At 42.1% G+C, this 24562-nt stretch overlaps 3 protein-coding genes across 3 annotated transcripts in view; all 3 read left to right on the top strand.

The window, feature by feature from the left end:
* The window catches only part of itsn1 (intersectin 1 (SH3 domain protein)), a 42297-nt gene extending 38950 nt beyond the window's left edge, over positions 1–3347 (top strand). Inside the window, exon 44 of the mRNA XM_073481914.1 lies at positions 26–3347. Coding sequence (XP_073338015.1) covers positions 26–174 — 149 coding nt within the window. The 3' untranslated portion in view covers positions 175–3347. The remainder of the gene's footprint in view (positions 1–25) is intronic.
* A 1050-nt stretch (positions 3348–4397) lies between these two features.
* LOC141009505 (uncharacterized) lies at positions 4398–11767 on the top strand. Its single transcript, XM_073482151.1, has 9 exons — positions 4398–4484; positions 5474–5520; positions 6462–6561; positions 6985–7080; positions 7645–10155; positions 10250–10372; positions 10535–10595; positions 10760–10884; positions 11470–11767. Exons 2-9 carry the CDS (start codon positions 5476–5478, stop codon positions 11496–11498), a joined length of 3090 nt encoding a protein of 1029 aa, XP_073338252.1. The 5' UTR covers positions 4398–4484; positions 5474–5475; the 3' UTR covers positions 11499–11767.
* A 758-nt stretch (positions 11768–12525) lies between these two features.
* Positions 12526–24562, top strand: part of LOC141008955 (pyridoxal kinase-like) — a 20779-nt gene continuing 8742 nt past the window's right edge. The window contains exons 1-2 of the mRNA XM_073481332.1: positions 12526–12887; positions 20158–20212. Of these exons, the coding sequence (XP_073337433.1) occupies positions 12807–12887; positions 20158–20212 (136 nt within the window). The 5' untranslated portion in view covers positions 12526–12806. The remainder of the gene's footprint in view (positions 12888–20157; positions 20213–24562) is intronic.

Below are 24562 nucleotides of genomic sequence, written 5' to 3'. Positions count from 1 at the left end.
TTTTATCACACAATCTCCCCCACAGACTTCCTGGGCAGGACGGAGATCCGGTTGGCTGAAATAAAGAAGGACCAGGGCTCCAAAGGACCAATCACGAAGCGGTTGCTGCTCCACGAGGTTCCCACGGGAGAGATCGTCGTCAGGCTGGACCTCCAGCTGTTTGAGGAACCGTGAAACCTGGACAGGAAACTAACTGGACTCAACTGGACCATAGGAGATATGATTTGGACCCGACAGTTGGGCTGGATTAGACCGGACTGGTCTGGATTATTGTAGTTTTTTCTGGTCCAGATATTTTTAGTGCTCACAGGATGTTCATGTTAAAAAAAGGCGGTCAGGAGTCTGTGTACAACATTTGGTTGTTAAAAGAAAGAATGCTGAATATTTATTAAATTAAAAGCAGGAAAACTGCCCCGGGTCCCCGGGCCTCCGGACCTCGGACCTCTAGGGACCCCAAAAGCCCCGGATTTAAGGACATACAGATAATCTGGGCTGGTTTAAAAATAATTAAGAGAGACAAATCCTTCCAAATGCAGTTTTAATCAGCACAAATTAAAAGTTGTGCAGTAAATAAAGAGATTTATGATCTCAGTTTCAGGCTATATCTCAGTTTTCTTGATCAATATTTAACCTGTATGTCTCCAGGTTCTGGTGTGTCACTGAATCTCTTAAACTCGCCACATATTATATAATCCAGGACCAAAAAAAGTCTTACATTTTGTTTCACTGGTCTTAAAAATGCTTAAAAAAAAAGATTTTGAAGATGAAGACACCTTTTAACAAACAATATAAGTCGTATAGTGCACTTTTTATAGCTAACAGGTTAGCTAGGTTAGCACGAATGATGTATTACCAAGAGAATAAGAAGTCCTGTACCAGTCCAGTCCACTTCAGTCCTCCTTCAGCTTGGTTTGTAGTCCAGTCCGGTTCAGTCCTGTCCTCTCGGAGATCAGCCGGGTCGTTATTGTTTCCTCTTCCTCTGCTTCATCAGACAGACTCACAGACACTCCAGTGACAATCCCAGCCCTCCTTCTGAGTCCCGACAAACCTAAACTCCTGTTTGTTTGTTTGTTTGTTTGTTTGTTTGTTTGTTTGTGTGTGTGTGTGTGTGTGAGACAGTGAGTGAATGAATGACTGTGTGCGTGTCAAGATGGACAGGCTGATTCAAGGTACGGTTCAAGGTACATTTTATTTTTATTAGTTTTCGTCTTACAACTCTCTCGGAGTCTTAAAAAAAATCAACTCTTTCAGCGTTGACTCGTGTGAAGGGATGCGTCCATTTTGAATTTGTTTTGCTCTGTTGTGTCCGTCACTGAACACTTGTCACATTATCTCAGAAAAAGTGCGAAATATGTACAGGTCGAAATGAGAAATGCTAACGATGCTAATAAGCTAATATAGAAAGACTTTTACCCCCATATGTGTGTGACAAGTGTCCGGTGTAAGACGTCCCTTTCACGTGTATCAATTAGAAATAATATGGCAGCCAGGAAAAGAGGTGTGACAGCTAATTACATTGAGGTACGTTAATTAAAGAGAATGTCTTAATTTTTCTTATGTTTTTTTAATGCTGGACGCACACAGGGGTCGTAGATGTAGGTGATTTATGTCACACATCTAACCTCTGTTTGTTCTGTGGCTGCTGTCACAGTGGCCGTCACTATGCAGGGGAGGACGAACCCTGAAGGAGTCGAGGGGGGCCCGGAGCTGGATAGGGGCCCCCGAAAACATGCTAACAGACATGTATTTTATAGGATCATTTCCACACTCTAATCCTGAGGAAGCTCAGTGTAGAAATTACGGTGCGTCGGCACTCCCAGCACTTTTAAAACACACACTGTCACTGATATCAAAAAGCAGAGCGGGACTCGGCACGGCGGCCATTTTGAGTAGTCAAGAGTAGGAGACTTGATTTAAAAAAAACAAAAAAAAAAACATTTCAAGTATAAGACCAGTGTTATGTTTACCTGGGCATTGTATTTTTAATCAAAACCTTATTCAAGCAACAGGAAGTAGCGTTTTCGTTTGGGACTATTTTCAGCGGCGGATGAATCCACGTTCGGTGCACTAGTGAGAATTTAGGTTCAGCAGGACGGTGTGTGTGTTTTTGAGTCCAGATAAACCACAGTGTGTTCATGGTAGTGAAGCAACATGTCACGGCGTCTAATAATGTGAGTCATTGATGTGTTTTTAATAGTTTTTGGACAACAGTAGAGCTCTGAGGGTGCAAAGGAGGAAGCTATATCAGGCTAAAGATAGACAGAGAATACTTAGCGGGCTAGGATTTGGTCTTTTTGTGGGATTTGCTGACAAAAGGAAAATATAGCTAGCTTTCCAGCACATAACACTTCAGATGGACGTAACAGTTCTCATATCATCTAGCAATTTTGAGAACATCAGCTGTAATGACTGCTAAACGTTAGCAAGGACATTGGCTAGCTAGTTAGCTGCATGCTGGACTACGGCAGCTCCCTAAAGGTCAGAATATTCTACGTTTCTAACATGTAAGATAATTCCTCCTTCAGTTTTTTAGACCTTTAGTTTCTTATTTGTCTGGAAAGTATTTGAAAAAATAAAAAATTTGCACAGCCATTGTCGCTACCGCTCACGTCCCGTGCCTTCACATGGTGTTGCGTTAGCTTGTTAAAGTGAAGGTGCCAAATTTAAAACAACCACTTAATTTCGAAGCATATCATTTATTGTATTTCCTTTGTCAGAAACACAAACTCAGGACTTATTTTAAAGGCAGCATCGACCTTCTTTCCTGACCTGAGTATTCAAAATGGCCGCCGCATTAGCCAGGTGGACAGATAACGTTGCCAGTTTGTTCGCTCAGCAGAGTTGTAGATATGTTAGTTAGCTCGCCACACGGCCGGTTAGTAAATGTAGTTAGTCATTTTAATTTAATTAAACGCCACGGTTACTGGATTACCACTGAGACAACCAATAGTTACCTTAGTGACCAGCCACTGTCCAATCAGAAGTCAGCGAGGCTCAACAGCAGCGTGACTGTGGAGGAAGGTGTGATCGAATGTTTGTGTTTGCCCAGGCTGAAGCTGATGATGATGATGATGATGAGTGATGATGAATTTGTCTTACACCCCTGTACTGTTCTCCAGTACCTCCCCTTCCTCTCCACACTCTACTGAAACTAACCTGATCCAATTTGAACCCGTTCTTACTGTCTACCTTCCAGGTTGTGTATAATACTACTGCTATCTGAGAGTTAATATATGAGCGCGACGGGGGCGATAGAGACAGCCTGCTGTTAATTATCACTGTAGAAGATGATGTACGTTGTTGTCTTTCAATGTTCAGAAATAAACTTCAGTTGGACCAAGACTAAAGCCGTCTGTGGTGTCGGTTTCTTACGTGATGGTGTCCCACAAGGCTCAACTCTAGGACCTCTTTTATTCAGTTTATACGTGAATGACCCGACACTCGAAACCCAGATGTATGTGGGTGACACTGAGATGTTGTCTCAGGGATTACACATGTTAATTAGCTTATAGCTAGCTGTGGTATCGCTATTAAACTCTGCACTGTCCCTGTCAAATTAACAAATAAATAGATAAACATACTCTTACACATCGTCACTGTTCAGTCAAAACCAATTATCTCTTTTCATGAGCTAAGAAAAACAATGTGATGCATTTTTCAGATGATTGAATGATTCAACAAATGGTTTGTTTGGCTTAACAGGATACAAAATAGTGTTTATTCTGTCTGACTTTTCCCTGATTGGTGTTTTCTTTGAGAAATCCTGGAAACTTTTAACTTTTCAAACTTATTAAAAATGAAAAATAACATTCCCAGGTTGAACTTCATAAAATATAAACAAACATTCAGACTTTCTAATGATATATTTATTGTTTTTGCTTTACTTGATCGTGAATGTATAAAGTGACAAAAATTAAAACAAAGGAAATTTAAAAAACACAAAAGTATATTTTGCAGGAAGAGGGTTATTTTTGTTTGTTTTTTACTTTATCTGCCTTAAAAGTACAAAACAATGTTCTCAAATATCTCAAAAAACGTTTTTAATTTTATGCAAACTAGATAAAAGGTTTTTATGTTTATATGTCCTCTATCTTCTCCCACTGCAGACTTGGCCAACAGGGTCAAATGTGAGTGACGTGGCATGTGAACTCTGCAGCCCCTCACAGCTAAAAGAGTCCAACAGAAGTCACACTGAGCAGCAGCAGCAGCAGCAGACTGAGTAAGCACCATTTAGTCTTTGACTTTGGGCTCCAGCTCCTCCTGATCTTTCTCTTCTATCTGGAGACAGTTGTTTCCTGTCAGGATGATTTTCAACACGACTCAGTGAGTTGAGGTGAAGCTGCTGCAGCTCAGTGTGTCTCCACGTGTCCTGAAGGGGGGAGTTGTCTTCACCTGAGACGAGAAGCATCAAAACAGACACATTCAGCAGCGAAAATACCGGAAATTAGACCACATCCCTTCAAAATTAAAGCATGCCACCTGGAGTAAATGTATTTTTAGCGCAGCCTACTGATTACAGTGGTGGAAAGTAACTAAATACATTTACTCAGTCACTGTACTTGCAGAAGTATATTTATATAACATATATGTAAAATTTAATGCTACTTTAAACTTCTACTTTTCTACATTTTGGATAGAAATATTGGAATCAATAAAGTCTTATCCCATCTAAACATACAATAATACACCACAATTTAATTGTTAATTACACTTTGTATTATAAATATACATCTGCAAAAATATTTAAAGTTATTAAATACATGTAGTAGTAAAATGTACGATATTTGTCCTCAAATTGCAGTGAAGGATAAAGAAACATAAACTATACTAAAGTGCCTCAAAATTTGAGTAAATGTAGGCTAAATTATTTCACAGTGTATCTGAGTCATAACCACAAAGGTGTAACTGTGAGTTATTCAATAAATCTTATAATTCACTAAAATGCACATTTTAAAGACAGGTTGTTGGCAAGGCTTTTATTTTGATAACCATGACCGGAAACGCGTTCTTCTTCGTCTGTCCGCGTTGACATCAGCGTTCGGAGGACTGAGCTCGAGCGCTTTATGCAACTGACACAGGAGCTAAAAACATGTTAGCTAGCTACAAACAAACAAAAACAAACAAACAAACAAACAAATAATCGATCTGTTAGAGGTCGATTTAATAATTTAAAAACCGGAAGATGAGCCTTGTTATCGCCGCGGTTAGATTAGTTAGCTAACTAACGCTAAATGAGCGGATTGCGTTTTGTTAATTCACATTTAAACACATTTTTTTCTCAGCAGTTTAATTAAATCTGCGCGTTCAGAGCGAAAACAGCAGAGAAACAGCAGCATGTCGGAGGACAGAGACTCTCAGGACATTCAGTACTTTCACAGGACGACCTCACTCACATTCCTCCTCAACGTGAAGTTTAACAAAGAGATTTAAACTGTATTTACTAACAGATCAATATATTTTATCTTTGGGACAGACATGGCTGCTGCTCTGCTCAGAGGAGGATCAGGATTATGTGTCAGAGTAAGTAAATGTCTTGTTTTGTCTCTAACAAGGACTTTAATTTGACCTCATGTATTAAAAAAATGAATATAAATATGTACATTTACTCAAGTACTGTATTTAAGCACAGTTTTGAGGTGCTTACTATTACTATTACTATAAAATAGGATATATTTTTATAGATTACCACTCAGCAGCATATAAAGTAAATTAAAAAATACCCCCACTTTTACCAGCTGCAATATAAAAAGTGCTATGTACATTAATCTATCAATGATTATAATCAGTAATTTAATATACATGACTTAAATCAGGTATTCTGCACGAGTACTTTTACTTTTGGTATGTTAAGTATATTTTATGCTCATACTTTTGTACTTGTACTAAGTAAAATGCTGAATGCATGACTTTTACTTGTAACAGAGTATTTCTACACTGTGGTATTACTTCTTCTACTTGAGTAAAAGATCTGACTGCTGATAAAATTAATTAATTTGAAAATGTGCTGTTTTGGCTCTGATGCCTCATGTAATCTGCAAAGTAACTAGTAACTAAAGCTACTAAATGAATGTAGTGAGAAATAAGTACAGTATTTGCCACAAAAGTGTAGGGAAGTGGAAGTATAAAGTAGCAGAAAAATAAGTACAAGTACCTCAAAACAATACTTGAGTAAATGTATTTAGTTACATCCCATCACTGCTTTAAGTTTAAGGTTATCATTGCATTCAACGGTGTATCTTCAGCTGTCAGATGTAAATGTACAGTACGTTCCTCACAAAGTAAACAGTGACATGAACTTTGAATGGTTCAGTGAGAAACCTGTCATTATCATTTTCATGCAGCAGTCAGGAATAAAAGCTCACACTGTGTGGAGATCCTGAAAATGCAACTTCTGGCATCATGTGTATGAACTATAACTTGTTTGTTTTTGTGTCTGTCTCTGTCTTTATGTGTGTGTTCAGTGTATTCACAGAGAGTTGTGCAGGGTGGTGTGGAGACCACAAGCTGCTCTGTTCAGCTCCAAACCATCAGACAGAAAACAACCACGCAGAACACACATCAGTAAGACAAACATTTCTCTGTCCGTCTGATTTTCTGTCTGGTTTTCACTTATAATCCCATAGAGTCTGTGCCTATTTTTAATCCTTTCCCCTGCTGTGCTCCCGCTGGGTGATTTCTCCTGTTAATCTCCCAATTTCATAGTGATACATATCAAATGGGCATTGAGGGTCGGCCATTTGCGGATACCCCAGAAAGTTTTCCTCTTTTTCACAGCCTAATGTTGGCAGGTATGATATTGTAAAAACTATTGAGAAATTGTACGTGGATAAGACAAAACTGTCTGCAAATCAATTACCTGAAAAATCAAGGTACATATAAGGAAAATTGTTTTATGGGAAGACACTTGCTACTGTAGCACACATTTCCAGACAAGTGTCTACTAAAGTTATTTTATTCTAAGTCTGTGTTTTCTCTTACTGACAGAGAAAGCCAAGCCACAGCCAGCAATCGATATCGCTAAACTCTTGGAGCAGCTCTTCTCCCAACAAAGGCCGGGCACAGCGCCTCCTGCTGGTAAAGGTCAGCACATTCAGGATGTTGTTTGATGCAGGGTGTCAGAATAAAGCCAAAGACAGCAACCTTCAGAAACAACTACAAACAGAAGGAGTTGCTTTGGGATATTTACTATTTAGTAGTCTAAAAATCTAGATTTAAAGGGTTTAATTCTGGGGATTTGGGCACAAATTTATCAGCACCGTCTTCATTACAACCCATTCACTGGTTCTTTTCCATGCAGCATTTAAAGCTTTTCCAATACCAGGTGTTAATGATGAATACATTACAGGAAAACGTGCAGAAGACTATGTTAGACAAGGTTATTTAAATTTCATGCAACGGTATGGGAAAGCACATGCAGTTGCACATGACTATAAATTAGAGAACATGCTCTTGAGTTGCCCGAGGGGCAGTAATTTCTACCAGCTCAGTTACCAGACTGTAAATTAATTAAATCCCTCAAATGCTGATTTGTTCTGCTTGTTTATGCGATGTCTGTGCTGAGTGGTTTTACTTAGCCCTCCACCTCCACCACCCCGTGTCCTTGACATCCTCTTTTTCTCTCCTCCCTCTCCCTCTCTCCTACAGCTCGACCTGTCAAAGCGTCTCCCGTGCCGACCAAACCTCTCTCCACCTCCACCTCAAATGTTCCTCCTTTGTCAAAGACAGAGCCGGCGGCATCGGTCTTTGCTGCTGCTTCTAGTTCTAAACATCTTGATGGTGTTCGCGAGAAAACCACATCTACGTTTAACGCTGCATCAGCATCTCCAGTAAACCCAAAGACTTCATATTCCTCAGAAACACCTCAGCAGTCTCCTCTTGATTCTGCTGATGGTGTTTCCAATGTGACTGTTCCTCCAACCAGCACGACACCTGCATCACTGGGACCACAAGCAGCTGCAGTAGAAACAATAGAAACCAGCTTAGAAACTGCAACAGCACAGCCTTTATCCGCTGCTAAAGTAGAAATCTCAATAGAAACTACAGCAGAATCACCAGTAGAGCCTTTCATATCTCCTGTGGAAACACTACACGGTAGAGCTGCTGTTGCCGAAGATCCGGTATTGCCAATAGTAGAAGAAGTACAAACCAAAGGCACAGACTCAGGAGTGGCTACTGCCGAAGAAGAATCCTTAATAGAAACACTGGAAACTAGTGCTGCTGTTGTTGAGGGTCCAGTAGAGCCGACAGTAGATGTGACAGTAGATATCGCAGCTGAAACCAAAAGCTCAGAAGTGGCTGCTGTGAAAGAAGAACCCTTGATAGAAACACCAGTAGAAGCCAACACCTCTCCTCTGGAAACACATGAGAGTAAAGCTGCTGTTGCTGATTTTCCAGTAGAGTCAACAGTCGATGCAACAACAGATGCTCCAGCTCAAGCAGTAGAAACCAACAAGACAGACTCGGGGCCTGTAAAAGTAGAACCCTTAGTAGAAACTGCAGTAGGACCGTCAGTAGAGGCCAGCACCTCTCCTCTGGAAACACCAGAGAACAGAGATGCCGTTGCTGGAGGTTCAGTAGAAACTACAATAGAAACCAAAGCAGAAGAAGCAGCGCAAACAGTAGAAACCACCACCACAGACTCGGGGCCTGTAAAAGTAGAAACTGCAGTAGAAACTGCAGTAGAACCATCAGTAGAGGCCAGCGTGTCTCCTCTGGCATCATTAGAGAACAGAGATGCTGTAGCTGAAGGTTCAGTAGAAACTAAGGTTGATACAACAGCTCAAGAAGTACAAACCAACAGCTCAGACTCAGGAGTGGTTAACATCTCATCCGGCATCAAAGAAGAACCTTTAATAGAAACTAAATTAGAGTCAGAAACAGTAGAAACCAGCACCTCTCCACCAGAGAGTAGTACTGCTGTTTCTGAAGCACCCGACAGCCTCTCACACACTGCCTTAATCCAAAATGCTCAAGAGTTTGCACCTTTACCTTTGAAAAACGAGTCCACAGTAGAATCATCCTCAGTAAATGTCCCCGTGGAGGAGAAAATGACTTTAGAGTTCATAACGCTCCATGGAGTTGAGGTTCAGGTCGGATCTTTAAAGGCTGATGAGCTCCTCCAAACAAAATCTTCTCTCGATGAACAAATAGAAAAACAACTCCAGGAGCTGTTAGTCCAGACGGAGCCTGGAGCTGAATACAAAGCTGCAGCTGAAACTGAGAATTCAAGCGAGGATGAGAGTGAAATTTTAACTAAAGCTCTCTCAAACTGGGACTCTCTGTCGGAAGATCTTCAAGAGCTCGAAGGAGAAAGTGGCATGTTAGTGAATGACCTTCTCTGTCATGTTACTGCAGTGCTTTCCAAAACTCCTGCCGCGGTAGAAACACGTCTAGATTCAGAAGAGTCTTTGCGGTTGGAGGAGAAGGGAAGCGAAGCAGAAGCCATGACGCTGGAGTCCATAACTTTATCAAACGTGAAGGCTGAAGTTGAAGGTCTTGAGTCTGAAGTTCTGCTAGAAACAAGGAAGGCACTTTATAAAGAGGCTGAGGTACTGGCGGAAGAGGAGAAGATGGAGGTTGAGACGACAACAGAAGACGTTGCTTTACTTGAGGACGCAGCAGAAGCTGAACTTTTAGCGGTAGATTCTATCTCTGAAGCCACAGATGCAATAGAAGCTGAGACATCCGTTTTGCTGGAGGCCATGTTCGGGTCTGAGCAAGGACCAAGGCAGCCACTCGACACTTTACCAGTGAAGCAACGGGATGAAGTGATTGATCAGGAAGCAGAAAAGGAGTCTGGAGAGCAGGAAGGGAGTGTGTTGGAGGCCATGACTCTTGAGTCTGTGACTCTGGCTGAAGTTGAGGCCTCCCTGGGAAGTCTGGAGAACGAGTCTCTGAGTGAAACTACAGATTATCTGGAGACAGAAGCTGAAATTCTTGCTGGAGAGACGAGGACAAAGGTAGAGGTGGAGGACGAGGTGGTGTCTGAAGAGAAGGCTGAGGAACTGAAGATCGAGTCTTTGTTTCTGCCTGAAGATGATGCTCTGTCTGAACTGCAGACGGATGCACTGATGGAGGAGCTGCTCTTTTCTGTTCCTGGACACGTAACGAGGGAAAGAGAAGGTCCGATTGGTCAGGAGGCAAATATTTTGAATGGTAAGTTTGACTCCTGTTGGAGAAAGCGGAATCAACTATCAACCCAACTATCCTTCACACCCTCTTCTGTCCTGTTTTGTGGTTTTTTCCACAGCAGCCGTTGCCACTGGGTCAGTCCATGATGATTCAGCAGATGCTCCCGCTCTGGAGGAGGTGCAGCTGGAACAGGAAGTGGAGGAGGAAGGAGCACAGACTGAAGCATTGGGGAATGAATACGGTAAAGGGACACACACAACCTTTTCTAAGCCGAACCATGTTGTAGTTCTACGGCATGGATATTTTATAAATAAATAATTTAAAATGAATCAGTACTTTTGCCTTATATCAATATTGTGTGGTGATTTGGGCTTTATGAGTATTGTTTTCATGTGTTTTTCAGATTTAGATCCAGTACAAAGACTCTTCCTGGAGAAGATCAGAGAATACAACACCATGAGAGGGTAAAGAGGCAAAAGAGGTTTTCCGGTTCTATAGAAACACAAACAAACCCTCATGTTTAATTTCAGATACTGGTTGTAAACTGTGATGCTGAGATAAAATGTCGAGGAGACATCGAATGAATGAAAATTATTTCTGTTTTTCTAATCACCTCTTCTTCTGAAAGGTTGAACGGAGGACCGTTGGAGGCGGAGCCAGATTACGAAAAACACCTGTCACAGGAAACTGCAAAGCTCCAGAGACTTTATGGAGGAGGAGATCTTAACAGCTTCCCTGAGTTCACCTTTACTGGTGAGAAAAAGCTGGAGAGAAGAGATTTCTTATGAGTAACATAACATATATGAGTTTATTACAAAAGTGATTATCAGAAGGATATATTATCATCTGACTCAAAAACATTGGCTGGCATTGGTCTAAAAAATCCAGTATGCTGTAAATCTAGCTCTAATAACAAGGCGGATCAGTCTGTCCTCGGGAAGCACATCATGTCTGATGGAGGTGGCTATCAGACATACAATTTTGGAGCGGTGAAGATCTCCATGGCAACATATGAATCTGATTGATAACCCCACTCATGAATTAGGGCGTAGTGTCGTTTTTCAGGAGGGATGAGAGGAAAGAAAAATATTCTAAGACGTCACAATGACATATTGCTTCGTCTACCTTGTTTGCGTAATACATTACGACTGATAATCCAATTCCTTATGGAGATTATAAATGTATTTTTACCTCTGGAACATCATGTTTCAGCTCTGTAGCACCACAGCTGATAAAGAACCATTTGTCATTACACACTAAACGATGTGCAGTGAAAAAATAAAACAAGATGTATTCCCACATCGACAGTAAATTACTTGTTACTTGTTTTCTCTTTAGAGCCCGAAATGGACCAGGACTCCAAATGATCCATGACGCCTGCCTCCTCCTCTGTACGCCCTTCGTTAACCTCTTCTCCTCAGGCCTGTCCTCTCTGACTTCCTCCTCCATTACCTCCTCATTTTCATTTTGCTACACGGAAAAGCAGAGAGAGGGAGAGAAGAAGAAGAAGCATCATAGGAAGTTTGTTTGGGTGATCTGCCATTAAAATAAGGGAAATGCATCTCTGGTTGTTTGTTTGTACTGTGCAATAATGATAGCAACACATTTATTTTATTAAAGCAGCACTTTAAAAAGAGTCAGTCTTGGGTTTTTTCATGTTCAGGATGTGTGCGTGTATGTGAAATGCAAATTAGAGCGATGAAGGGCTGAACGAACAGCAGGTGGTGCTGTCAATTCAGGATCTCTCTATTCAGCTCCATTTATCTCTGTCCACCTCGCTGTGTTTCTATGCTTCACACTCCTATTCCTCCCATCTTACTTGCATTTGCAGGCTATATTTGTCTGTACATGCACTCGGTGCACTCTGTCTCTCTCCATCACTGCCTTTTGTGTGGTGTGGTGACAGAGGCAGTCTTTGCCAAGTCAGATCCCCCCTCAGTCACGACTCTGTGATAGAGATGGTGTGACTCACAACCAGAGACACAAATACACACACTGGGAGAAAAAAAAAACCCCACTGAGAGCAGCACCAAACTTCATCTGAAAAGCTGCATAAATAAGCGTTTTTTGTGCATTTATAATTTAATTTGGCAGTGAATACACACATATGAGTGACATGTTAATGTGAAATATCTTCTAGAATAATTCGGCTGTGTGAAGTGGAGTGATGGGATCGATTAGAGCCGGATAAAATAGATGGAGGCTGTCATTCAGAGTCATTCAAATCCAGCTGTGTTGATTATCATTAGGGATGCGCTCAGTGGCCCTGCGGTGACGTCATCCGGTTTTAGGCGGTCCCTCCGATTGCCTGCGTAGAATACGTGCGTGCGCGTGTCTGCATGTGTGTGTGAGTGTGTGTGTTGTCCTTCAGTGTATCTCCCTCTCTCTCTCTCCCTCGCGCCCCCATCATCACACACTCTCACATCAACCACAACACACACACACACACACACACACACACAAACCGCCATCCTGCGTGTGCCTCGCGGCTGGTCGGTCGGTTGGTTAGCTTAGCTTCGCTTAGCTTAGCTAGCTAACGTCGCTCCTCGTCACTGTGACTGTTGTTTGTTGTTTTTGTTGTTGTGTTGTTATGTGTCGTGTGCGTTATTACGGTTGAAGTAACGGATTATTCCTCCTCCTCCTTCCTCCTCCTCCTCGGCTGACCGGGAGCCGCCATGGAATGCCGCGTGCTGTCCATACAGAGCCACGTCGTCCGGGGATACGTGGGCAACAAGAGCGCCTCTTTCCCGTTACAGGTAAACGCCGCCTCGCATGCACCCATTGTCGGACGGCGGGAGCGTCTCGGACACGACCCCCGTCCGACACGCTCGGTTCCCCCCCCCCCCACCTCAAAAAAATCTGAACGCAGCCCTCCGTTAACACCGACACAGATGGATGCGGATGCGGGGTTTTATTTTGTCGATACACGGTTATTACATCGTACAAAGTTCGTGACGGAAATCGGGTCGTCCGCCTCTGAAACCGTCGCTGGAGGAGTTAAAATGTGGATGTTTCGGCTTTAAAGGGCATAAAATACTGTTGCTTTACGTGCTGTGAGGGAAAAAAACACATGTAATAATAGTTTATTGTCACCGAGGTGTCAGGTGTCGTGCTTGATTCCCCTTCTCTGTCACGACACCTGTCATTGGGAAGGGTGTCCGATAATGGGAGCCAGGTGTTGTTGTTTTTCTGTCCCTCCATCACCAGATAACATGCAGTCCCTCACAGATGTCCCCCTGCAGACCGACTCAGTGACTAGTGTGTGTCAGAGTTGTGTCTGATAACAGGACCTGCTGCTGTGTGTTAATCAAATGACCCCTAATGATAATGTGTCCACAGGAGTCAGCCTGTTAACCAGGCAGAGCAGTGTCAGCGCCTCAGGTGGGGCCGTCAGACAGCTGTGATGGTCCTGATGTGTGTGGGAACATCTGGATTGAAACACATCCAACCCTCCTGCGGTGCTGAGCTGAAAGGCTCCAGAATGGACAAATAATCAATACTGACTATCGGCTGCTTTGTGTTTTCTGATGAACTTGGGACAGAATGTGGGAAAAGGTTAAGACGTGTGTAACAAAGACCGAAGTCCGTAAAGTAGTGTGTTGACCGCTGCCTGTGAAAATATATAATAATAATAATAGTCGACCTTTAGGGGGATGTTTTTTCCTCTTAGTCGACGCAGAGTAAATCGCGTCTGTCTGGTAATTTGCAGGGGTGAATCATGGACTGAAATACATTGATTTATGGCCCTTTTTAAAGGATAAGTTCACCCCCAAAAAATGAAAATGTAATCCTTGTGTTCTCGTCCATAAATCATTTCTGAAGCTTCACAGCAAAATAGCGCTGCAGCATCCTCCTAAACAACTGAAGTAGATAGGACTTATTATAAAACGTTAAAAAATAGTTTCATACAGATCCTACATTGATTTGAAAACACATTATTTACACCCCTTTTAAAGCCTGAATCTTCACCGTACTTGCTAAGCTATAAACGTTAGCGCGCACCCCGTCTGGAGTGGTACTGAGTTAATCTGTACTGTTGAGATCATTGCCTATAGTTAAGTGATTCATTCATAATGACAAACAAGCACCAGGTGTACCGTTACACTGGACATTACAGAAACCTCCTCCCGGGGGTCCAAAGCGGCTCTGATAGCGGTGTGAACGCAGCACAAACAGGAAACTCCTTAAATCACAGAGAGTTGAGGCGGATCAGAAGTATCCACAGGAGAGAAAATACATGAATTCAAACTAATACTTGGTGTAAATCAGCTAATGTACATTGATATCTTGGTGTCTACTTGTAATGTTACACTATCCTCCTCCGCTGGCTCTGAATTACTGCTTAGCTGCTTTCACTGTGTTAATGGATAATCCAGATAATCGTTAAACTAACTGACAGCCAGAGATGGTCACAGCAGCAGCAGCAGCCGACAAAGGTAAAGAAACCTGATAATGATTGGGTGGTAATGTCAGGGTTGTGTCCAGACCTGATACCAGTGTAGGAAATGGCTCCGATACAGCCTAAAATCCTGGATCCAGTCTGTGACTACACGTCTATGCACCGATATGATGCCACTTTATTTATTTATTAGACGCAGGACTCCTACACATGCTCACACACCTGTATGCAACTAAACAGGTTTTTTTTTCCAGTAACCTTTTCAGTCACGCCTGAGCGAGACACTAGATTATAAAATGAAGCTCTATGGCTTTTATTCTCCCTAATTTTAAATTTTTTTTTACCGCACTGGTTATGTATCGTTACTCAGTATCGGTTGAAGTTCAGGTATCTGTATTTGTGACTCGTACCCCTAATCGGAGGGTCATCTTAATAAAAGAGAGGCTCGTCAGCAGAGTGGATTTTAAAACACTTACAGCTGAAGAACTGTTGAAGCTCAACATGTGTCCTGTTCCTCGGCCTAATAATGAGGACTAGTGACTTTCAGGTTAAGTCATCACCTACATTAATAGCAGACTACCAGAATAATGAGCGGAAACCAGCAAATGCATTCAAAACCATTGATTTGATATTATATGAAAGGACACAAGAGGTTATTAGCTCCTCCCGGCCACAAGAAAGTGGTAGTCATTTCCCTTTATGATCCCTAATGTTGACGGTAGGATGATAACGGTGATTGCTTTGGCTCTATAATTGCCGCGGTGATGATGCTGGTGATTGTTACAGTTTCATATTTTTCCACCGGCAGCGGTCGTGGCAGTCAGTAGTGATGGCGAGGCTCGTACGAGGCCCGGAGTACACGTCCCATCATCCTGAAAGACAGTCACTTGTTGTGAGAAGTGCCGAGTCTATTTTTAGCCCCGCTGCGCCCCCGGGATGTATTTTGCGGTTATCCTAATGGCTGCTGGGCTTTGATGCATGTCACCACCAGGATTCAGTGCAGCCATTAATGTGCAACTACCACAGCTGATTAAGGCCAGTTTGTACCAGGCTAATGTTGAAGTCATGTTTACCAGTGCAGCTTACTGAAGCTAACAGGAGACACTGATATTAACCAGGACATTGAACTAAACCTAAAGCTCTACCAGAGTGGGTCACTGTGAAGTTCACTGTCAGTGTCATCAAGTAGGATTAATTGAAGCATTTGGCTTTCTAAAGTCACGAGTGTCCAATATTTCTGACATGACATGTTTTAAGGGGGCAGCATATCACCAAAGTGGCAGCTAGTCGTTAGCTTTTTAGCTTGTTTAGCCGTGCATCTAGCGGTCCAGACTGGGAGCTTGGAGCACCAGAGGAGTGTTTGGAGGAAAATTTCATACCGTTGCAACCCTAAGCAACATTTATTATTATTCTATGGCTGCAACTAAGATTATTTTCACTCTCTATTAAACTGTCGATTATGTTCTTGATTAATTGGTTAGCTGTTTGGTCAAAAAATGTCCTCAAAGATATTTAGTCTACTGTCACAGAGAGGTGAAGAAACCAGAAAATATTCACATTTAAGAAGTAGGAAAAAAATAATTTCGACTTTAATCAGATTTACAATAATTATCCTATTTGTATGTTAATTTTACCCTCTGTACGATGTCCCGTTAATAATACCAAAAACGCCATAATGTACGATAATTTGACTATTTTGTGATGCTGAGATTATTAGTTGGTTTTGGTCTACGTCTTGTACGACAGTTTAAACTGTATTGTCACGAATACCAGAGCTCACCGGTGCCAATAATTTTATGGAGCAGCTTTAAACAACCTGTATAATAAGATTTCATTAATGCTGTTTGATTTACTGACAGTATCTGTCATAGAGCCTCTTTAGTCTTTACAGGGTCATGAAAGTTATACTACCTCAATTCCAGACCTTTTAATAGTCTGTCTTCAGCTAAATATAGCATTTTACAATGAAGATAAATTACTCTAAGTCCGATGTTGTGATTTCTTTGTGCGCTCCTCTCCTGGTGAGACATTAAACCAGTCACGCAGAATGTCTTTCAGCCGCTCTCACTTTTAAAGTTTGACAGCAGTGAAGTATCGGGTCTATTTTTATTTTAATTTGCATCGAAGGGTTTTTATAAACTGATCAGTTTAATGAGACGAATACTTCAGGCACCACGTTTTAACGTGAATGAGAAGAACAGTGATGTGCGAGTCCCGTCAGAGGAGTAGATCATTGTCACCGGCTTGATAAGTATATCTTGACAGTATTGTGTTTGGCTGCTGAGTACTGCAGTCAGTTTGTGAATGAACCACCACTGATGCTTGTGGACACGAGCCAACACAAGAATTAAATTTGGACTCATAAACAGAGAGCCTGGGGTCAGTGAAGGAGCTGCTCTCATTATTCAGAGTCACAACCATGATTCAGTTGGTGTTGAAGATTAGGGATGAGCTGATGATGATGATGATGATGATGATGATGTCAGCGAGCGTGCAGGGCATCCCTCTCTGCCTGCTGACAGCACAGACAATCCCGTCAGCAGGCAGGAGACGGCGATGTGAGGAAGCAGGGCTCTGATTGGCTGCCACAGGATTCCTCCTGGTGACGTCACTGAAGATGGAGACAGGGCTGCCTCAGAGCCGGACTGGATAGATTGAGCTTTCACATAGAAAGCAAAATTCAAGACCAGCGCTGTCGTCTGGCACCGAATTGATGGATTAATGCATTTTTAGATGTGCAGATTGAGTTCAATTAAATTTATTTCATCAGTTTTAAAACATTATCTGTTAACGCTGCTCAGAATAAGAACTTAGTGAGACACTACGTCATTTATTCTCGACGTTTTCTTTTTGCTTCTCACCTGATAAATAACAACAACCCGGTGTCACGTACAGAACAGTGTCTCTGAAACGAGCAGGGATGAAGTGTTTTGCTCAAGGACTCTTCAGCTGGTTGGATATTTGCTGACCTGTGGTTCTGCAGTCGCTCATGTCACCACCCTGCTGTCGTCAGAGTGAATCTTTAGCTTTAAAATGCAAGAAAAAGGGGATCATAGGGATCAACTCCAGCTCAAAGCCAGGCCCATGGTCAAGGGCAAAGACAGGAGAATTAACCTCATATTCATGTTTTTGAAGACTTGTGAGAAATTCATATTTCTTCTCTAGTTTGGTAACCACTGAATTTATAGCCCCGATTCCAAAAAAGTTGTGCAAAATAAAGAAATGTGATCATTTGCTCCTCTTTTGTTGACATACATTCAACTGAAAACCAGTGAAAAGACAACACATTTAATGTTTTACCTCATCTGGTCCCGACTGGAACATCTGGACAGCTACAAAATGGGTTGGCATGACATTTTGTACAGACGTTCACAGTCCCCTGACTACTAATTGTAATACAGTTTGGTGATCCACAGATTCTCTTCTTAGTCAAAAATTCAATGTTAACACGCTAAACGTAGATGGTGAACAAGACAGACATTATAGCTGCTAAACTCGAGCATATTAACATCATTATTGTGAACATGTTAGCACGCTGACATTAGCATTCAGCTTGAAGCACCGCTGCACCACAGTACACTCTCAGAGAGCTGCTAGCCTTGAGTTTTTGTCTTGTTTTGTCAAAATAGGCCATTTTAAAATATCACTATGGGCTGCGGCAGCACAGCTACACAGGCATTCCACTTATTAACACTGAATAGGAAACATAATTGATAGATTATATAATTGTAGGTTGCAGTGCAGACACCATAAACTCATGAACAAAATGCGGGGTACTGTTGAACGTCCGCTGTCTTCTTTATAGGCTGATGCAGAGAACAGTGGAAACAGTCGTAACATGTGTGTAACATTTTTGTGATGAGCAACACACACATTTGTTCATTTAATATGCAAACAGTGAACTTACTGTAGCTAACCCAGCGCTGAGTGACTGCCAGCGAAGTCACGATGCAGTAAATATAGTGTTGTGAGTCTGTGTTGACTCAGATGTGATCAGCCTGCACTGTGACACATGCTAATTAAAAAAAAACCTCTTCATTCAGTGGCGAGATGGCTTCTTCATCGGGGGGAAATTACCAAAAAGTGTGAAAGTGTTTCCTCAAAATAAGGCTAAATGTTTACTCTTCTTAATTTTGTAAATGTCGTCTCTGCAGTCTCTTCACCGTCAGCACATTGTAAACAGTCTATCTGTGTCACTGACTTGAGGCTCGTGAATAGAGCGAGAAAGGATGTGACCTAAATAACATATTCTTAGCCCCACGTACATCAGCAGAGCCGTAAAGACACAGTTTTATTCAATTTATCCCTTGCTCAGCTGAAGGAACATGTTGTAAAAGACACGTCGTTCATGTCTTTAAGTGTCCTGTCCCTAAAAGAGTCCAACACATCTTCATTCACAACTCAGAAACAGATGTTTAGACCGGGATCAAAACATCTTCGAGATTTCCCTTGATTAAAATAAAGAAATTAAAATAAGGAAGGAATCATTCACACTTCTTTACGTCCACCAGGAGCTTTGTTCTTCCGGTCCTGTCTCTAAAAAAAATAGTATTTTCATTAGAAACGGTGTCACGGTCTGCGTTCCCTGACACTGCTGAATGTCTCATGCTGATGAAACAAAAACAGTTTTTTCACCATTCAGAAAAATACTTTTAAAAAAAGCTGACAGGTTCCTCCAAGGTCACAGCTGATATCTACGCTGCCTCCCGCCTCTGAAAGCAGATTCTTGTATCTCAAAGTTACAGTCAGTTGAAAAGAACAAAGAAGTCATTCAGTCGCCTGCTTTCTCGTCCTCAGCCCAATTAAATAAAGTCATTCAGATAACAATTGGCTGCACGTGGATCGGTCATGTGTCTCTCTCTGGTAATTAAAAGAAAAATGTTAAAGAAAGACAGAGAGACAGGAGGACACTGCTCTACGTCAGGTCTCAGCTGACGTTAATACAGGATGTTGTTTTTCTCTCAGAGTTAAATGAAGTCCGATAGAGTTTTGTTCAGACCCTTTATCAGTTAAAGCTCCAGCGTCTGTACTTGACAACATGAGAATGAGACTCGTCAATCAGCTGTTTTTCTCCAGAATCGCCCTCCCTACCTTTAAACTTCTTTTTACACATCAGAGGAAATGAGTTGTTAGAAACATCTCGAATTCAGGGTGAGCTTATCTGATGTTTTCCACAAAAAAAGCTCTGAAACGGACCGTAAGCAAACCGCCCAACACCAAACTGCACACACCTGAAAGTCAGAGGGTGGACACACAGACGAGTCCAGATGCACGCTAACGATACTCAGTAGATCGTCGAGTCTCATCCCGAGATCGTCTGGAGCTTTGGGCTTGGTGTCGGACCTAAACCACCAACCCAAAACATCAGTATCTGACAACCTGTGGAAAATCTACTTAGTTACATAGATATTATGTCTGTCTTCCCACTCGTGGCTGGTCTCTGCTGCCCTGAATTAGCCCAAATAAATCAATTATTTCCAGTTTTTTGTAAATGTAGCAGTCCAGATTGCTGCACACTTTGCATACTGTGTGTGCAGGGGTGTGATACAGTTAAGATGTCAGATTTATAGCAAGCGTGGCTGTTACTCCTAATCTCTCCTGACACCTAATCTGTCTCCTGTCTCCAGGTTTTAGGGTTTGAGGTGGACTCCATCAACTCTGTCCAGTTCTCCAACCATACAGGTAAGACGCATCAAACAGCATATTTCTTTGAGAGCATATGTGTGTGTGTTTGTGTGTGTGTGTGTGCTGTGTTTTAATGAGTGTGTGTGGGTGCGTATGAGTCAGCCAGTGCCCGTGGTGGTGAGACGGGGTGTGAGAGAGACGGTTTGTCATCGAGGCAGCGGCTGTGTTGAGTCGACAGCTGAGTGAGTCAAGTTTTTAGTGGAGGTCGGTGGCAGACACCAGCTTTCAGATGCACAAGTAGCTTCAGGGAAGGAACTCCATTCACATTCAGTCCGTCTTTGGAGATGTTGGGCTCGGAGTCGTCGAAGTTGTGACGGGATATGATGTGGGCATGTACAGTACCAGGCAGGGAGGGTCTGAGGGAAGATTAAAGATTGCAAGTATATGATTTTTTGGGGTCTTGACACATGTTAAGGATTAAAAGTAATAATATCTCAGCTTCTGCGCCGATGATTTTGACCTTTAACTTCCATGAAATTGCCGCACTTAATCCCTGAAATCCAGTTTTTTTAATATCTTGGCTGCAATTATTAGAACACATGATATTATCTCAGCAACATATGTATCTAGAAACAAGTACGATAAATGTGCATCATCTGGGGCTGTACAGTACTGTATTTGGTTTCATTACATCGCAGGGTTTTCCTACTAATCTAAAAGCGACTTCTGTCTTACATTTGTCTGATTTAAGGGTTGTTAGATACATGGGAGTTTGTTGCCTGTGAGCATGATCAGCTGACATTCATTAACCATTATTCATCAATTTAATCAAACTTTTAAAATACAGAATCAGCCCAGGCATTCAAAAACTGATTCATTCTTTCCAAATCGAACTAATCTAATTATTTGGAGGATATTCCTGTATTTTTTCATGTCTTTACCTGCATCCTGCAATGTCCACTTCACAACTACCTCTCACAGAAGAGTCTTCTGCTTATTGATTATCACAAAAGCCTTTTCAACACAGAGATATTTAAAATGTGTGATCATTGTTGTGTGACTACAATATCATAAGTAATAAAGATTATTCTCTGCATCTATCAAAGCCAGTGATTATAAAATGCTTTTCAAAACGGAAACATTTGCTCTCCATTCCTGTTCTTTGTTTCATGGATCGGCCAGATTACGTTGATCCAATTAGGATTTTTTTAAAAAAGGCGACTGGCATCAGCATTAATCTGATTTAAAGACACTTTTGAAATGATGATGCATCTCGTTTCTGATTGGTCCAGAGGCGACGTCTGCGTCATCCCTCTGCGTCACATTTTTCTTGTAATATTTCGATCTAATTTCAAGTCCCATGAATGAGTAATATGCACTGTGTCTCTCTCTCCTCTCTGGCACTGATGGATGCTCTCAGCTCGTGTTATTCATGCACACTGAAGTCGAAGAATGATTCGGCTGAACGCTGTGAAAACAAACACATCTGCCCAGCTGTTGCTTGTTGCTTCACAGTGGATACAAGCAACATCCGGACGCAGAAATCCTCCGAGGTTCAGTGCAGGATGACAGTTAAGACACGTTAGCAGTCACTTAGAGATCTTATTTTATATTTTAACTGCTTATAAAAGACACCACAGTCAGTTTCTTTCACCAACACAGAGGAATATCAACAGAAATGAAACACACTTTTCCTCGTTTTTTGATGTCTTATGGCCTTTTTGCGGAAACGGTGATCGACATTTTTCACAATTTTCTGACATTTTGTAATGTTTTGCTTCTGGTGCATCAGTCTGACCCATTTCAGGCGTCAGTGGCAGCTCTGTTTTGGGGAAACTGTGGTCGATACGTTACCAGAGATTTCTTGGTTTATGTTTTTGGTTGTTTTTCACAGTGTTGAGTGGGACAGAGTGGATGACCTTGACTCCCTCAGGTCATGGTGGTCTAGTCTAGTAATCATTACCTACTCGCTGTATTTACTCCTTGCATTCAATGTCCAACCAGGAAAGGTCAAGAAACAGTCTGTTAAACGTCTGGGTTGACGTGATGTAAGACGTTGGCTTTGTCGTGTCATTGTTATGGTGACTGAGCTTGAAGGTAGTGAAAGGAGTCTGTTGCAGAGTAAGGCTGAGTTAGTAATTGTAGGTGTTCTGTAGGATAAGTGTTGTTGTGTGGGCGAGCGTGGGACGCGTCTGCAGCGGCATCAGATGCAGAGACGAATAAAATGCTGTAATTTACATTTGAGCTGTTTGGAGGAGTTGTAGCCTTCAATTTGAACCAAACATTAATGATATAATAATAATATATAATACCTTTTGATTAGGGATAATGCACTTGCTTGAGACGTCACTGACAGCAGGACTTTGTGTCTACAAGCTTTTTGACGCTTGAAGCAGCACAAATGAAATGTCACTCGCCTCTTTGGGATTTGGAAACCAGCAGAAGTTTCAGAGATGAATATCTGAAGACCTCTGAAAATAAAGCTGAAAACATCTGCTGCGAGAAGATACTACCGTCGCTTATGTGTTTTTTTTGTTACTTCATTTTGTGATTTATGTGAGCTTGACCCTTTTATCAGCAGCTTATTTATTTTTTACCATTGAAACAAAGTGTTTCTGTTCCCTCTGAGAGTTGTCTCCACTGTCCGACTGTGTACATTTAATCATTGTTTGCGTTGTGTTTGCTGAATGTTGGCACTGGACTCTTCCTCAGGACGGGATCTTTGTTGTCATGTACTGACTTTATCCCAAGTGATCCCAACAATGTTCAGTGCTTTTGCTTTTCCAGCCAGTCGCCGGGATAAAATGTTGGAAGTTAACGTTTCTGCAAACCACTGATACTTTGCCATTCGTACATGCCACATGTACTATATTGGCATTTCTACAAAATGTGCAGTACAGTGGTTGTGTAGGTACAGACAAGAAGGCTGCCAAGCCAGTGACCACAGTTCAAGACTGCGTTTCAACATTTGAACTGGGGTCAATTTCCAGCTGTGTTTGCGGCGACAAAACTGGGTGTTGTTAAGGATACTTAGGTACTTTAAGCCAAAACTTGATCTTTTCCGAACCCTAACCAGGTATTGTTTGTACCTAAACCTAAGCAGAGAATAAGCACAGCGTTGTCACATCATAAAATAGAAAATTTAACGTAAAGAAATATTAAGTTTCAACATATCTGTAGTTTGCAGAAACAGACATTGCCGGCATTTATTCTGGCAACTGGGTTATGCATTTCAATCGGCCACCCGTCGCTTTAACTTCTGCTGAGACATCAAGTTGGCGAACTTGATGGTGGTCCTGTAACAATGAGGATGAGGCAGCTGTGACTTAATTTTTTAAGTTTCTGTGAAAGTTTTCTCCAAGAATATCCATCTTGGATGATTACTTCCCTGTTTTTTTTTTACCAAACATCCAAACTTCCGACTAAAACAACCCTTGTTAATGAAACAGTCAGGGGTTTGGGCCTTGCCTGATTGAATTAGATTGCGTGGCGGCAAAGTTTGAGCCAGATTCATCATCTCTCCCACAGCTCTTTGTTTTCTCGCAGTGCTCTTGTCTGTCTGAACACGACCTAGACGTGATCACTGTCAGCTCCCGGCTAAATCCAAGTTCAATTTAAATCTTTAGAGACCAATTAGACTCAGAGAAGAATGACTTTTCTAATCGCAGGTTTCATGCTCGCTGTCATTATCGGCCTGCGTCCAGAGCAGACAGTGATACAGCCGAGGATGATGTCAAGAATAAGAAATGTCTTCTTCCCTCACGTCTACGGTGTAAATTGTGTTTATCCCAGTGACCTTAACGTAAAAAATGCCAGAGACTCGAGCGCTCCTTTAATCAGATCTTGTCTATTGCAACCCTACATTTGCAATTTCTTCAAGGAGAGTCTGTAATTCGGTGTGACAGATTGAAAAAGACGTGTGCATCTTCGAAGGAGAGGGATGCTTGGCGATGAGGACAGAGAAGGTGAACAGAGAGAACGAGAGACGGGGTGTTTTTGAATGAGAGAGACAGACAGCGGACGACGGAGAGAAAGACGGGGGAAGTGGAGAGAGAGCGAGCGACAGGACGCAGCGGTAAACGTTGTGAATTGCGACAGCAGCGAATGATGACGACAGAAGCAGCTCTTATCTGTAGGCCTGCCTTCACTCTCCCTCCCTCTCTCGCTCACACACACACACACACACAGCGCTGTGACTGCTCATCTCTATTTCTTAGCCCCTTTGGCTTTCTCCCGGCTTGTTGCTTAGCAACCAGAACCCCCCCGCCACGTGACCTGGCTGTGACTCACCTGGAGCTGCGACATCATCGGCCTGCAGCAAACATGTCATACGCAGACAGACGTGCACCAACGCATGCTTACATTGGCATTCACGTCACATATAAATACGTCCTTATCGGTACATGC

The sequence above is a fragment of the Pagrus major genome, chromosome 15, assembly GCF_040436345.1.
Source record: "Pagrus major chromosome 15, Pma_NU_1.0".
In the NCBI taxonomy this organism is placed as follows: Eukaryota; Metazoa; Chordata; class Actinopteri; order Spariformes; family Sparidae; genus Pagrus; species Pagrus major.
Note: the sequence above shows the minus strand (reverse complement) of the source record. Positions and strands in the feature narration are given on the sequence as shown.